We start from the raw sequence: 15,060 nt of genomic DNA, 5'->3' as shown, positions 1-15,060 counted from the left end.
CTCAGCCCGGCCCGGCCGTGCGGTGACGGACGGCGCTTCTGCCCAGTGAGAAGCGGAGGGCGGGGGTAAGCGCTGTGATGGACGCTCTCTCAGGCCAATCAGGGTGCGCGAAGGTGACGGTGGCGTCTTGCGGGCGGCGGCTTTGGCCGGAGGCTGCGCAGGGAAGTGTGACAGGCGGGAGAAGCAGCCAATGGCGAGGGCAGGACAAAGTAACGAAGAGACTTTTGCGCCAATCGCAGGGCGCGTCGGCGGGGCGGGGCGGAGGGGGAGGAGCCGGAGGTCGAAGGTCGTGAGCGAGTCCTCTCGCCGTGGGCCATTGATGGGCAGGGCAGCTGGACCAATGGGAGAGCGGCGGCCAAGGGGGCGTGGCCGGAAATGAGGCGGCGGGGAGGGGGGAGCCCCTTCCGGCGCGGCGGGGCGGGGGCAGGGGGGGTGCTCGGTACGCGCAGGGCGGCCGGAGCAGCATGGCGGAAGACGAGAGCGATCAGGAGTCGGAGCGGCTCAGCGAGGAGCTGGAGGCGCTGGTGACGCCGGGTCTCCCCGCCGGGCTGCCGGCTCTTCTCAACAGTCAGTACTACTGCCGCCGCTTCTGCCAGGTGAGCGCCGCCCCGCTTCTCGCCCCTCCCCCCCCGTCGGCGGGGGTGGGGCGCGACGGGGATCGGGCCCCCTCCTCGTCCCCCGGTCCCTCCGGCTGGGTGGGAGGGGGACGTCTCCCTGTCGGGGGACGCTGCCCCGCCAGCCCTTCGCGGGACGGGGGGTCGGGCCGCTTCACGGCGGCCTGGGGTCAGCGCCGGGGCAGGGCTGGGGAGGGCGAGGGGCAGCAGGCGAGGGACCCTGGCCCGGTCCGCTCCCGGATCCGGTGGTAGAGGAGGGGAACGGAGGTGAGGCCGGTTCTGTCGCGGGTCCGCGGGCAGCAGCTGGGGTGGTGTCCCTCGGTGCCCCCGGGCTGGGGGGTAGGGTGGAGGCCGGGCCGGGCCGGGCCGGGCCTGGCAGGGAGGCGTGTGTGGGGGAGGGTAGGGCAGGCCTGGCCCGGCGGGGGGGCGGGAGCAGGAGAAGGGCTTGGGGCGTCGGGGGGTGCGAGGCCGCTGCTGAGGGTCTTTGCCGTTGCCGTAACCCGGCGATCTGGGACGCAGGCGATGGGGCTGGTAGCGGTGTCGGGGCTAGTGGTGCTGTGGGCAGCGCAATTCTGGGGGGCTCTGCTCGGGCTGGGGGGGTACGGTGTGTGGCGGAGGGAGGGAAGCAGTTCCCATAACGGTGGCTAAATGAGACCAGGGTATTGTTTTCTTTTCTTTCGAAAGGAGCGTTTATTTTCATGCGGGCCCGGAGTTCTTGTGCTCTTTGCAGCCTCTCTGTCCGTGCCTTGCAAAGTAACAAGCAACAACAAGTTGCTTTTTCTAGTTGCTTTCATCGGGAGGTGTTGATGAAGCATTAGTTGTGCTGGGTAGAGTTCGGCCAGGCTGCTTGCTGGTTTCAGAATCGCAGTCTGGAGGTTTTATGTATGGAATTACTTCATTTGATCAGCTTCTTGGCTACTTACCACGACGATTGTTTTCTTCCGTTTAAATAAATGTGTTTCTGTGTTCTTATTTTGTTCTTCTCGTTTTAATGTTCAATGAAACTTATTTGAAGCAATTTTTACTCTAATACGTGTTTAAGATCATCTCGGCTGCCATACTGCTCAGTAAGTCAACAGGTTGCTTGTTGATTTTATCGATACTTTTATCTTTTCTTTTGTCAGCGATTTCCCAAACTTAGTATGTTTATACTTACATGGAAAAAAATTTTGAAGCCAGTAAAAGGAGAAGTAAATTTTTTTGGAAGCATGACATAAACCACAGTTGTAAGGAATCGCAACTGCATTTGATTGAGCTGTCAGGCTGGAATGACATTTGCTCCTGTGGAACATTTTGAATTTTATCTTAATTTTTTCTAGCTACATGTGCCACGTGTTGAGTCCATTGTGTTAAGGAGGAAATGTGTGCAGGGTGATAGCTTCATACATTAATGCTGATCCCTCTTTCCCACACTGTCACGGTTTAACACTGTTAAACCCGGCGATTAAACCGAATAACAGACGCTCTCTATTAATCTCTCTCTCCTTGATAGAGAAAGGAGAGAGAATAAGGGAGAGAGACTTATGGGTTGGAAACTAAACTACACAACTTTAATGAAACAGTAATGATAAATAGGTAAAATTACTAAATATATACAAATATACAGGAAAATGGATACCACATTCCTCCCCCCTCTCCCCCAATAACTCTCACATCACCACCAAGGCTGCAGGGCAGCCCTGGGAAAGTCCAGGCTAGACTCCTGGAGTCGGCAGCAGTCGGGAACCGGAGGCAGGAACACACAGATACGGGCTGGCACGGATCAGGACCACAGGCAAACGAACGGACGGGATCCTTCCAGGATGCCGAGAAGGAAGGGGAGCAGGAAAGCAGGAAAAGATCCGGAAAAGATCTGGCTCGGCCCTCCTGATGCCTCAAATTTATACTGAGTGTGACGTATATGGGATGGAATACTCTCTGGTCAATTCTGGCATCTCTCTTGTCCGTTCCTCCCTAAAGGAGGGCTCAGGTGGGACCTCTGTATCCTCCTGGATGGTAAAATGTTTTCCTCAGAGCTGAGCAGTGTCCTTGGCTCTGCATACCAATCTCTAGCAGTAACTATAAACATCGAGTGTTATCAATCCTAGAAGCACACACTGTCTGAGAAACTTGCTAAAAGCAAAAGTACAAGACAGAAAATCACCTTTATCCTGGTCCAAACCAGGACACACACAAAGCTAGAAATTAACAGGAAACATAAAGGACAAGATCAGGGAAAGAATATTTCTATAAAAGTGTTTTATCACAGCGGTTAATAGTAGAATACCTAAATCATTTAACCTTGACTTCTGCAGTTTCTTTTGTGTAGAAGAATTGCCAAATCCTCTCCCCTACTTTGTTGTGGTTTGCTTTGAGTTTATGAACTCTCCACTCCAGCAGACAGTTTCGAAGTATATAAAATACTCTGTAGCCGTTCTCTTTAACAGTGTATAGTTTAAGTAATCCTGATGTGAGTGAGTTAATCCATTAACATTTTGTTTCTAGGGATTTGTTTGTTTGTTTAAATTTGGCCTGGTGTGATCAACAATCACATGCTCACTCAAAATAAGGTCTTCTTGCTTAAGCATGGTTTTGGTAATGGGTTCTTCTACTTATTTAACTACATAAATGCAGGATCTTAATTCGTGTAGCGTACTGATGTAACAGGCTAGTAGCTGTGTGACAGTTGTGGCTTGACAGCAAATGAAGTTAGGTGTGCCCCACATTAACTCATTTACCCTCAGGAGACTGACAGCTGTGTGATTATATAGGTCTATATATACCTGTACATCCAGAGGGCTGATAGGTCCTTAGCCATAGAAATGATGAAGCATGTTTATAGTTCTTGTTCTTTAGAAAGTATAATGAACTTTAGGCCACCTCTTAGCATTTGCTGTAAAACAAAACTTCATACTTAAAGACTCTGTTACTTTTTTAGATTTTTTTTTTAATATATGTTTTCACTGGGTGTGTTTTTTCAGTTCAGTTTTCTCTTTTGGCTCTTGTTTTTGTCAGAGATGATTGCTTTGTACTTTTCTACCTGGATCTTCTGATGGTTGTATTTGGCTGATATGCAGATTAAGCCTCTCCATCTCATGCCACTCCACAGTAATTCTACAACTTGTCTGATATTGTTTTTGGCACCTCTGTATGTCCTAGTATGTCTTCTGTGGTTTTGTTTTTATGACAAAAGTTGAACAACTTCTGCAGAAATAGTAACTTGGGGATAATACCATCAGTTTGAGCTGATGTTTGAAACAATTGTATTTTCAGAATAATAAGCTATTAAAAGATATAACTCTGCTTTAATCAGTGATGAAGCTTGATGTCAGGTGGAAAGAATATTGGGTAGATTGCTTATAGTTATTCTGCTGTGTGAATTATGTGCACATTCATCTCTCTCTGTAGGAGCTACAAGAAAAGTGAAACAAAGTTTAAAACCTTTTTGGTCTGTAGAGAGGTTTTCTGTAGAAAAAAATCAAAGACCTCTAGACTGATCTTTAAGAGGGTGGCCTTGAAAAGCATTGGCCTGCATGTCTTTCATCCTTGAAATCTGTTAGAAAGGTAAGATAGCCAGGTTCAGTATTCTTGAGGCCTCAAGTGGTACAGCAGATAGGAAATTAACTAACTGTTACAAAAAGTGACTGGATTATCAGAGCATTTTGCTTAAATAAATGTATGATCACAATTTAATGATAGAAAATTAAGTCAGAACATGGAGTCTCTTAACCTGTCTGTCCTTTCTGGGTTCTCTTTTTTTTTTTTTTTTTTGTAGTGTCATGGTCATATAGAGGCATTACAGCCCGAATCTTCCCAGGCAAAGTAGAATAAAATGTTTTCATAGATTGATGACATGGTGAAAACAAAAAAATCAAGTTATCTGTGGTTGGGAATGAAAAGAGACAGTTGGGAATAATTGACGAGCTTATACTTCTCACCAGCTGTTCCTGTGTTACTTTCTAATAATTGCTTATCTAGCATTTCTTCTAATTTGTGGAGTTTGCTGTGTATTGAAACCACTTAGGTGTTGGGAGAAGCAAACCTGCTGTCCTCAGCTTTGACAAGCAGAAAAGCATGGCATCCATAACAAATTTGTAAGTTTAAGAAATTGGAAAGGGGGCACCCAGCAGAAATCCCCTCATTCTGAACACTGGAGAGAGTTGCATAAATTTCAACTTGTTATGGTATCTGCCAAATTTGAAATTACTTTCTGAAGTATTTCAGGGATCAGAGCTATGGAGAGGTTCCTGAGTGAGCGAAATACAAATGATGGAGGGCAGAGAGAACAGCATAGATGGTTTCCCTTTGTTGTGAGGGTGAAGGCATATTTTATAATTAGAAAGATGAATTTCCAAATTTACTTGATTTGAAAACAGACTTCAGCAGTGAGGTGGCAAATGGACATAGCATACTTTGTTGCACTTGAAGTAGGTAGTTTTGTCAGGGAGCTTGAAATTGCATTTCCTCTTCATAATATTTTTCCACAACATTAACTACTGTCAAAATACTACAAGTTACTCCCATCATTTCTGTAATTGTCCACGTGGCTGCATAACTTCACTAGGTGTTATTTTGTTTTGTTCAGTACTGACTGAAATAAACACAAGGTAAGCCTGATCTAAAATAACAAGGTCATACTGTGAGAGCTAATCACCACTCGATCTGCTCTTACTGTGGCATCAGCTTATGCCCATCTAGTATGATCTGACTTCCTGAAATAAAGATTACCTAGTTTGCTTACTTTAATTGGTGGTATCTTGAGTCACTGGTAGAAAAATAATTAGTGGGGTTTTGAACTTGAAAGCTAAGAAGTAAAATTTAGTAACGCACTAGAGAAGATAGTGTTTCTGGGATTTATTTTAGTAGGCAGAAAAAAAATAAAAATGGGTGTATGACTCAACTGTTGTCTGTCTTGCTTTGTGGGTATGAAGGTAGAAAAATATACTTCTTTGCTTGTTTTTCTGAGTTTGGGTTTAATGCATGTTCTCGCTTTTTGTGGTGTACTTAAACTTGAAAATACTTTCTTTTGACTCCTATTTTGAACTACAAGTCAGCAGTTGTTAAGTTGCTTTTCCATTTTATAAAAAAACCCAACCAAACAAAAGCTGGTGTCGACATCAGCTCCCTTGCCCCCAAACCTTTCAGATTATGCAAAAGTTTTATCTTACTATTTTTTTGGCCCTTTGGGAGCCATATATGAACTCCATACACTTTTCAGAAAAGGTTTAGCTACAGATACCTTGCTCACATGTGTACTGGAGCTTACTTCTTTGACCAGCTTTTTTTTTGACCAAGCTTTTTTTTTGTTTTTGTAATGATATGTGGTATAGGATTTTCTTTTAGTTTTCCTGAATAAATATGCTTTATACTTATATATCCCTTTACACTTCATATACATCTCAAATTTTGAGAGCACCATTGAAAGTCACATGTGAGTTTTTAACCAATGTTTTTTTTATTTTTTAAAAATGTGTGACATTGCTAGTCATATGAAAGCTTGTAAAGGGAAACCATACATTGCAGTAACTAAATTTAGCTGTGTATGAAAGAATTTCATAACTGCTTGAAGTGGTTTAAATTTGAAAAATAACCTGTTAGTGTCTTCTCTGTTTACTGGGTCTTCTTCCCGTGCTTGGCTGGTGAAAGAAGCATATTGTATTTGCTGGTTAGTACTTTAGTATTGTGCTTGAATGTGAAGTGAGGTTCAGGTTTAAAAGGGGGAATACTTGCAAAAAATAGCTTTGGAAAGCACCAGGTGGTGGTTCATCCCAAGCTGAATGCCAAGTGTGACTTCCTTTCTGTTGGGGATTACCTGTCTGCAAAGAATATTGTGTTCTGGGTCGTGGTACTTTCCTTTGGTCACTGTCACTCAGGACTGGATTGTGATGTATGTAATGCACTTGGGTGTTTTCAGTCAGCTTCTTGGGAGAATTCACCAAAGTAGTTGATTTGCAAGCTCCTTATTTGCAAATCAGTAGACTTAAGGAGTCATTCTTCCTCAGTGTTCCTGTCGTTAACATGATAAAGTCTTCTTATCCAAGTAGTTTATGTTGTACTGGCTTCTCAGCTTTTGTGCCTGCTGTCCTTTTAGCTTTACCCTGAGAAATTATCTCCTTGTTTTAAAAGTGGAATTAAAGAATATTTTTTAACAGGAAACATTGTGCAAATCTACAGATACATTTCTCACTTTTCTTAGTCTTACTTTTTTCTCCTTCCACGTTTTGGCAGCTTTTCTGTTACACGATTTCAGACTCCTTGGTATTGTTATTTCTTCAGTTTTTAAGACCTCATTTCAAACTTCAGCTTTTGAATGCAAATAAGCTTTTGACTTTTGCTTGGAAAAAATATATCAAGATTGTAACTTAAAAGGAGTTGCAGGGTTTTATACCTAAAAAGGATTGCCATTGAATGATGCTTCTGTAGTACAGTCTGTCTGGTAGCTTTGCTATGCATGCTTTTTCAAGTTTGAAGACGTTCAGGAAAAGAAGTAGTTGCAGTTTTTATTTGAAACACCTCTTAAGTTGTCCTTTATTGCTGTCAGTGGTGATCTGGACATAGGCATTCATGAGTGTGTTCAAGAGATTGTCAGTTACCCCTCTGTATTAGCAAAACTCCTTAAATTAGTTGGCTTCCACTCATTATGGGGGGTTAATCAAAAGCTGAGGAGGAATATCACTATCTTTCAGTCATAAAATCTTACACAGGAACAGTTACCACAGGGCTACAAGTAGCCACAACTGCTTTTCAAAGGATAACGTATAATTTTCACTGTTGTGCAAATGGCAGACTGAAAATATAAATGGTAACTAGCTCTTTGGGTGGCTAAATGTAGTGGGGATGCAGAGTCTTAGTTATTGCTCTTGCCTCGAGCAGGCTGAGGAAATGCTTGAGATTTTGGTGATTAAGGGTGGGGGGAAACATTTGGCTTTCAGGGTTAAGGTTTGGCAGAAATTTGTCTCAGAGGATGTGTCATACTGTTGCTGAGTGATGTTTTTTCTTTTGCCAGCAGTGTGATTATGTTTGGTTACTCCTTATGTAATATTCACGTGTGAAATGCAGTAAAGCTTTTGCTTATGTACTTTTTTAAAAGAAATTACACGAAATAAAACCATTTTAAACTTGTATGTGTTAAGTGATGTTTCATGGATAATGGAAGCCCTTTTGTTAGGACTCAGCTTGTTTGTATGTGGAAACAGAACAAGTTTGTCATACACTAAAAAGGGTAAAACAACAGCTAAAAGGGTGTGATTAATTTTTCTGATGTTTCAAGATATAATGGATTTAGTGTTTCTTAAGCTCTCTTCTAGAACTGTACTTTGGTATCCTGGCTGCTCTTCTGTATTTGCTGAACAGTGAACTGTGAAAGGTGTTGCTTTTAATTAGGGGTTATAATTTTCAGGAATTAATTTTTTTAAAACAAGCCCTTTTTTATTTTGGTATTTTAAATACTTTTTGGTTTGTTTTATTCTGTGACAACCACTGTATTTTCTTGTTATAGCCAATTACAAATAATTGCCAACTAACTTTTTTTCTGAAAACAAAATAGAAGCACTCACATCACTGTTGTGTTTTTAATCTGGTGCTGACTTCCTTTGCTATTAAATCTCACGTAAAGTTATGGGAGTGACTTCAGTGAAGTCCTACTCATGACTAAACTAGATTTGTTTCTTATTACTTTCTCTTTTTATTGCTTTGGGGAGGAGCAGGAAAAGCTGTAGGAACCTCAGGCATAACACTGCATAAAACATTTGTTTCTTGTGTCCTGCATATTTGCAAATCTAGTTATTTGCAATGTTATTTCTCTTAAGTGTTTGGATTGTAGTCAGATCACCCCATATATGCATAATGAGTTAGGCAAAATGCATATTTGATCAGTTAAGACATAATATTCCAGGGAAAATTAATTTTCACATTACTTCAGGTCTTTATAACTTTAACTGGGTGACTACTTGTAGGACACTCCTAAGTTTGGTCTTAGGAGCACATGTTGGAATTGTCAATTTTCCTCTGAGTTACTCAGACATGAGAGAGAAGAGGTAGAAATGGAGTGATGTGGGGAATGGTAGTGCTGAATTAAGGGGTGGGTGTTCAGAAAGATGCTTCAGACTCCTTTTCTGTGTCTATACTCAATGAGAAAGGGAAGACAGACGTCTCAGTCTCATCGTGGATTGCAATAAATTAGAAGGTAGAGACAGGCTGGGAAATGGAGAGTCTTTAAGTGTATGAAAATTGTCTCTTAACAGAATTATTGATGGGAATTTTCACACAAAGTCACATGAAAATGTCATGTCCTTTCTGATTTTCTGTTCTGTGTATTGGATGAAGAACAAAACACATCGTTTTGGCTATGTTATATGTTTCCTGTTTGGCTGACTTAATTATAGTGAAACTACTATGCTTGTTAAAAATAGTCTGATAGACTTGAAATAAAGCGTTTAGGACTCTAGCAGCATTTAATTTTCTGAAGTTTTTTGATGACACAACTTCACAGTATGGAGTTGAGCATACACATGTCCCTTCAACTTTTGTTTTCCTTGAAAAATGACAGAAGTAGTATTTTTGGGGTTTCATTTTTGTTTTGGGAATTCTTTTTGGTATAAGCCTCTACCTATGCTTCTATTTACAGTCCTGTTTCAAAGCATGGCATGTTCAGTGTTTTGAACAAAAAAAAATGTGCTAGTTTCTATTCTAGAAAAAAGCATTCTATGAGATCACTTAAAAACATCCATTGAAGTAAGCCTAGAATTGTTCATTCTCTCCCTCCTGTATAGAATATGTGTAGAGCATAGATTGGAATGTATTTTGTCCTAAGTTTTGCTTCCCCCTCCCCACTTTACCCTCTTTTTCTTACGATTGTTGTAAATCTGCTGAGAATTGACCAAATGTAGACTTTTTTTTTTTTTTTTCTGGGACTGAAAAGTGCATGACTTCAAGTATCAATACTCAGAAGATAGCTGTTCATATTCTTCCTGACCAGTTGATGGGGTCAGAGTATGGGGGGAGATGTTGCTGTGAATGCTACCTGGATATTTGAGTTGAGATACATGAGATTTAACTGTGTAATTAAGGCAATGTGGTTTTTGTGGTGTCTTCCTTTTCTGTCCTGCCTCTGGTACTCCAGTGGAAGGGTGGTAGCCCAGTTCAGGCAGCTGATGCAGACAGTGACTGATAGCTTTCTGTGAGAGAGGAAGCTGTTCTCTGCCAGTTAGTTCCTGAACTGCCTTGCTTAGGGTTCAGATGAGCCCTGTAGGCACAGCAGGGGCAACTTGTAGTGCTGTGTAGACCTTCGTGAAGTGTAGGCAGTAGGACTGCACCTTTTGGAGACTGAATTGTCTATCATCCTCAGCACAAGCCTTTTTTCAATTATTTTTAATTACTGACTGTTTGCAGAAGCCATATCCTAGGTATATGCCTAACCAACCCCTTTCTAACCATTTTCAGTTCAGATGAGTTACTGTAGTTAATAGCTATTCATGTAGTTAGAGCCATTCAGCATCCACAGCATCCCTTTAGTAAGGAGCTCTACAGCTTTGTTGCACACTGTGTGAAGAAATCCTTTCTGTAGTTTATTTTGATTCTGCTTGCAAACCTTGTTTGGTGTCCCCCCTGCACTTACTTCTTAACAATCTGAAGTGTCCTAGTGAGCCTTATGTGAAATTTATTTTGCTACTTATACTTACTTTCCTTCAAAGCTTTTTTTAAGGCCTTCTGTGTTCTCTTTTGAGATAGGAATGGTAGGCAACAAACCAGCATGCAGTTTTATAGATATGGGGATGTGTTGTGATTTTGAACAGCTAACACTCTGATTTATCTTGTTACTCTCCTAATATTTAATCTGCTTTCTTCACTATTTTGATGACCATTGAGGTGATTTTTTTCATTAAAACATTTACCATAACTACTGGTGCCCTTTTGGCTATGCTGAATTTCATTACTCGCTGACATAAATCCTTCCTACAGTTCTTTACACTGTTGGAATTTATGCTACCAAGAAAATAGCCCAGTATCATGACAAAATGTCTCGTTGCTTGAAATTACTTATGAACATATCTATCCTGTGCCTCTTGGCACACACAAAGTGTTGTGCAGCACCATAGTCGGAACTGATGTCTTATTTCTACCTTTGTTTGACCATTTGAAGTTTGAAACTGTTAAAGGGCATTCTTTTGCTCTACTTTTTCTTCTAAGTGTTTCTTTGTGTTTTCCTATCTAAGGGACCTTGCTGAAGGTATTTCAGAGAAATTGCAATAGATGTGTGAGGCAGTACTATTTTATAAAGTCTTTGTTCTTCCATGTAAGAGGAAGGCTATTTATCTCTAAGTCTGCTAATTCTCTTCCAGTTGACCTAGATATCTGCTGCATTAAACTAACAGATTTTCCATCAGGAATTAAAATAAATATGGTGAAAAGAGAAAATCTACCTACAAAAATCACAGCTGTGGGTGAGGAGGAAAAATTACCAGTTCCATTATCAGCAAGTGCTTTGTTTGGGAGCAGCTATAACCAAAGTCTCAGAAATGGAACTGTTCCTTCTGCACAGCCTTAAAGTTAAGCACATTGCTTTGGAACTAAAAATGTAGGTCACTTAACTTGACTTAGAAGACATTTATTTAGTTCATGGGGAATTAAACAAATCTAAGTGGGATTCACAGGCCTTGAAGTCAAATCCTAAAGAGGGATATATTTGATTTTTTGTTTGTTTGTTTGTTTAATCTGTGCTTTGTTGGCCAGCCTGGCTCTTTAGATAGGCAGCCAGGTGTAACTAAGATTGGCACTCGTGAAGTCAGTTACTTGTCTCTTCCACATGCTGTGGAGTGCTTTAGCTTTCTCTTTACAACATGGCTGATGGTATTATGTTTTCCTACCTGCTTCTCACATTCTCAGGATGTCTAAGATCTCAGGTTTCCTCAGGTGAAAAAGATGCCCTAGGCCCTGAAGCGTGCAGCTAGTTCACTTCTCCTTACATTGAAGCTGTCATCTTATGATGGTAAAATTGAGGCAAGAGCAAAAGGAGCCTGACTCTAGTGCAGTGAGAAGCAATGTGGCAGAACATGGAACAAATCCAGTTTTCAGTCTCTGCTTATAATACCGCCTATGAGTCACATTTTAGCTGTTGATTAAAAGAGGAGAGAAGACCCAAAGCCCTTGGCTGTCTGCTTGCTGGGGACCTACAGCATGGTGACTGTTACATAGACTGACAGCATAGTCTGTCACAGAACTGGTGGATACCTGGACAAACATCTGGTTTAATACTGTGCTTTGTGCTGTGTGTTTTAAATGTGAGGTGCTCTAAATGGACTGGGCCTTTCAGAATACTTCAGTGTAGGGATACTTATGTAGAAGTACCAGCTAGTGCTGAGTTACTGAGCCTCCCAGTGGGGGCACAGGCAGTGCCAGAAATTTGTATTTGTGAATACAAACAAGATGGGCTGGATGACCAGGAAAGGATTTTTCTCCATTAAAATACCTACTTTTCACCTTCATGTTTTTCTACAAGTAGAGATACAGTTCTGAAACTGTAGATGAGGGTATAGCTAGCCTTAATTCTATCATATAGATAAAAATGACCACATTTATCTATTTGATCAGAGAAGAAAGGAAGACTGTGTTTGTAGCTTTATCTACTGACAGAAAGGCTAGAAGAGCTGAGCAGTTATTTCCCTCTTTGAAAGGTTTAGAATGGAGTATCTGGATATTGTTACAGACTCTAATTTGTGTCCCATTGCAAAATTAGATGTGTTTAAATGCAGAGGGTAATACCTATTAGGATAGTATGTAGGATACTATGACACTATATAAGGAGAAAGTGTTTCCTGTCTTATCCTTTGAAAGAAATACTTAAAGGTCCTTTGTGTTGTATCTTTTATAACACAGGACATAAAGTTTCTTTTTGTTTGTTTGCGTGATGACACAAAATGTTCAAGTTTTTTGGTTGCAAACCCTACTTCGGCCAGAGAAGGAGGGCAGATAAAACGTTTACCGTATTAAGTACTTATTTCTGACTAAAGAAAATGTTTTCTATTGTAATATATATTTCGATGTTGGTTTTGTTAGGTTGTTGAAGACTATGCTGGAAGATGGCAGGTTCCTTTGCCTCAGCTTCAGGTGCTTCAGACAGCTCTCTGTTGTTTCACGTCTGCCTGTGTATCATTCCCAGCTGAATGTGAGCACGTACAATACGTATTGAGTAGCCTAGCTTTGTAAGTACATCCTATATTTTTTTACTACTTTCTTTACAATATAGACTGTGTTACTTTCACAATAGCAATAGGGTCTCAGAGATCCTCAGACCTCTTAAGAGGGGTTCTACCAGGTGACTTAACTATGTGGAATAAGGAATTGCAAACTATAGATAAAACCCCTAGAATTTAGTTTAGTCTTTTTGTGTCTTTGTTAAGTATTCAAATTGGCTCACTTAATGTTGTATCATGATGTTGTGTTCCGCCAGGCTATCTGGCAGAATGAATAATATTAATAAATGTAGGATTACCATACAGACTTCTTTTTGGAAAACTTACTTCAGAAGATTTGAAGACCACAGTACATAAGTGTAAATAAATTAACTAAAGTTTTTACTCTTCTACCTCTAGTGATGTAATAAGCTAAATATTTGTTAAGATATATTTTTACAGTGTCAAGAAATCAGTTTTGAAATGGGTTTTTATATTTGAGTCCTCCAAATGCGTATGGATGTGACTCGTTACACAATTAGCTAACCAAAAATCATACCCAGCTTAAAGAACTGCAGAATGTTAGGTCATAAATCTTGCTATGATCTCAGTTTTCAAGATGTAATGGTGCTTTTCCTGTGTGGAAGCTGGGAGTGTCTACTTATCACTAGATAAGTAAAAGTCACATGTTTTTCTTGCTCTAAAAACCTGCTTTTCAGAGTTCAAAACCTCAATGTTGCATGGAAACATGACAAACCCACAGTCATTAAGGGAGTTAGATACTTAGCCGAGATGCAGTGTTCTCTCAGCAGATGAGGACAAAAACTTAAAAGCTAACTTTAGTGTGAGTTTCATTTGGGTAAATCAGTTTCCTTGTCCCACTGCTTAAACTGCTTTCTTCTTGAGCAGCGCTTTCAAATATAGTTCAGTATTTCAGTTAACAATTTTGTGTGGAAATGTCTCACACTTTACCAAAAAACCAGAAATTAATGGTTTCCTAGTCTTCCTCTTAGTTTACTTGGTCAGAAGGACTGGGTTGCTTATCATTTCCACTCTTCTTGAGCTATTAGTACTAATGACACAGAAGTCAAGGTTTCATTCTGTATGTGCTCTTTTTAAGTGGTGATGAAACTTGACCAGAGAGGTGTATTCTTTTGTTTGTGCGAGACTATTTGATCTGTGATTGTTTATGGTGATTTTTACAACCAGAATACTCAGATATTGGACAGTAACTTGCAGTTGCATCAAAACATGGTGACCGCTTTTTTTTCACAGTTTTTTAGAGAAAAAAAGAACTCAGAAACTCTAACCACACTTTTATGTACTTTAATACTTAAAAGCATGGGAGGAAGAAAGGTAGAAATTTAGTTAATTGTTATATGTAGGGTGGTCATTTCCTGATAATCTAGAAGTGAATTCATCACTACATTCTTGTCAGTCCTCTATCTTGGTTTTAGGAGTTCACTGAACTTTTCTTCCATTCTAGAATACTAGCTTATCTTTTCTTCTGACTCTACTCGACTAGCATATTTTTGCTTGTGATATCAGAAAAGGATTCTGGGATGTTTTAATTTCAGTTACCTGTCAAACCTTGCTCAAATGTCCTTTGAAATTTTGTGTTTATTAAGTCTTAGTTCTTGGAGAGCAAAAATCTGCCTGAGCACATTGTCATACTTGAGTAAGATTTCCTTTATAACCAGACAATAAACTATTAACAGTAGTGACTGTTGCATTTCCTATAGTTATTAGTGTCATCTCTAAGCATGTGAAGGAAAATGTTATCAGGAGTAGAATTAATGGATTCACTTAAGGGGAAATCATGCCTAACCAGTCTGATAGCCTTCTATGATGGTATGGCTGGTAGGTAGGTGAGGGAAGAGCAGTGCATATTGTCTACCTCGACTAAACAAGGCTTTTGATGCTGTCATCTGTAACATCCTCATAGGTAAGCTTAGGAAGTGTGGGTTAGATCAGTGGACAGTGAGGTAGACTGAGAACTGGCTGAATGGCAAAGCTCATAGGGTTGTGATCAGCAGCAGCACAGAATCTAGTTGGAGGCCTATAGTTAGCCATGTTCCCCAGGGGTCCATACTGAGCCCAGTCTTCAAGATACTCATTGATGACCTGGATGAAGGGACAGAGTGTACCCTCATCAAGTTTGCTGATACAAAACTGTGAGGTGTGACTGATATACCAGAGGGCTGTGCTGCCATCCAGCGTGATGGACAGACTGGAGAGGTAGGTAGAGGGGAGCCTAATGAAGTTCAGCAAAGCCAAGTGTAGGGTTTTGCACCTAA

At 40.7% G+C, this 15,060-nt stretch overlaps 1 protein-coding gene across 2 annotated transcripts in view; it reads left to right on the top strand.

Annotated features, from left to right (window-relative positions):
• The first annotated feature begins 435 nt into the window (after positions 1–435).
• Positions 436–15,060, top strand: part of ZNF654 (zinc finger protein 654) — a 36,046-nt gene continuing 21,421 nt past the window's right edge. Inside the window, exons 1-2 of one of the 2 annotated variants that reach the window (XM_030468108.1) lie at positions 436–596; positions 12,648–12,793. In XM_030468108.1, coding sequence (XP_030323968.1) covers positions 465–596; positions 12,648–12,793 — 278 coding nt within the window. In that variant the 5' untranslated portion in view covers positions 436–464. The remainder of the gene's footprint in view (positions 597–12,647; positions 12,794–15,060) is intronic. The other variant, XM_030468118.1, reaches the window with a different exon arrangement.

Source organism: Calypte anna, chromosome 1 (assembly GCF_003957555.1).
Source record: "Calypte anna isolate BGI_N300 chromosome 1, bCalAnn1_v1.p, whole genome shotgun sequence".
In the NCBI taxonomy this organism is placed as follows: domain Eukaryota; kingdom Metazoa; phylum Chordata; class Aves; order Apodiformes; family Trochilidae; genus Calypte; species Calypte anna.
The sequence above is the reverse complement of the archived record's forward strand: the minus strand, read 5'-3'. Positions and strand labels throughout refer to the sequence as shown.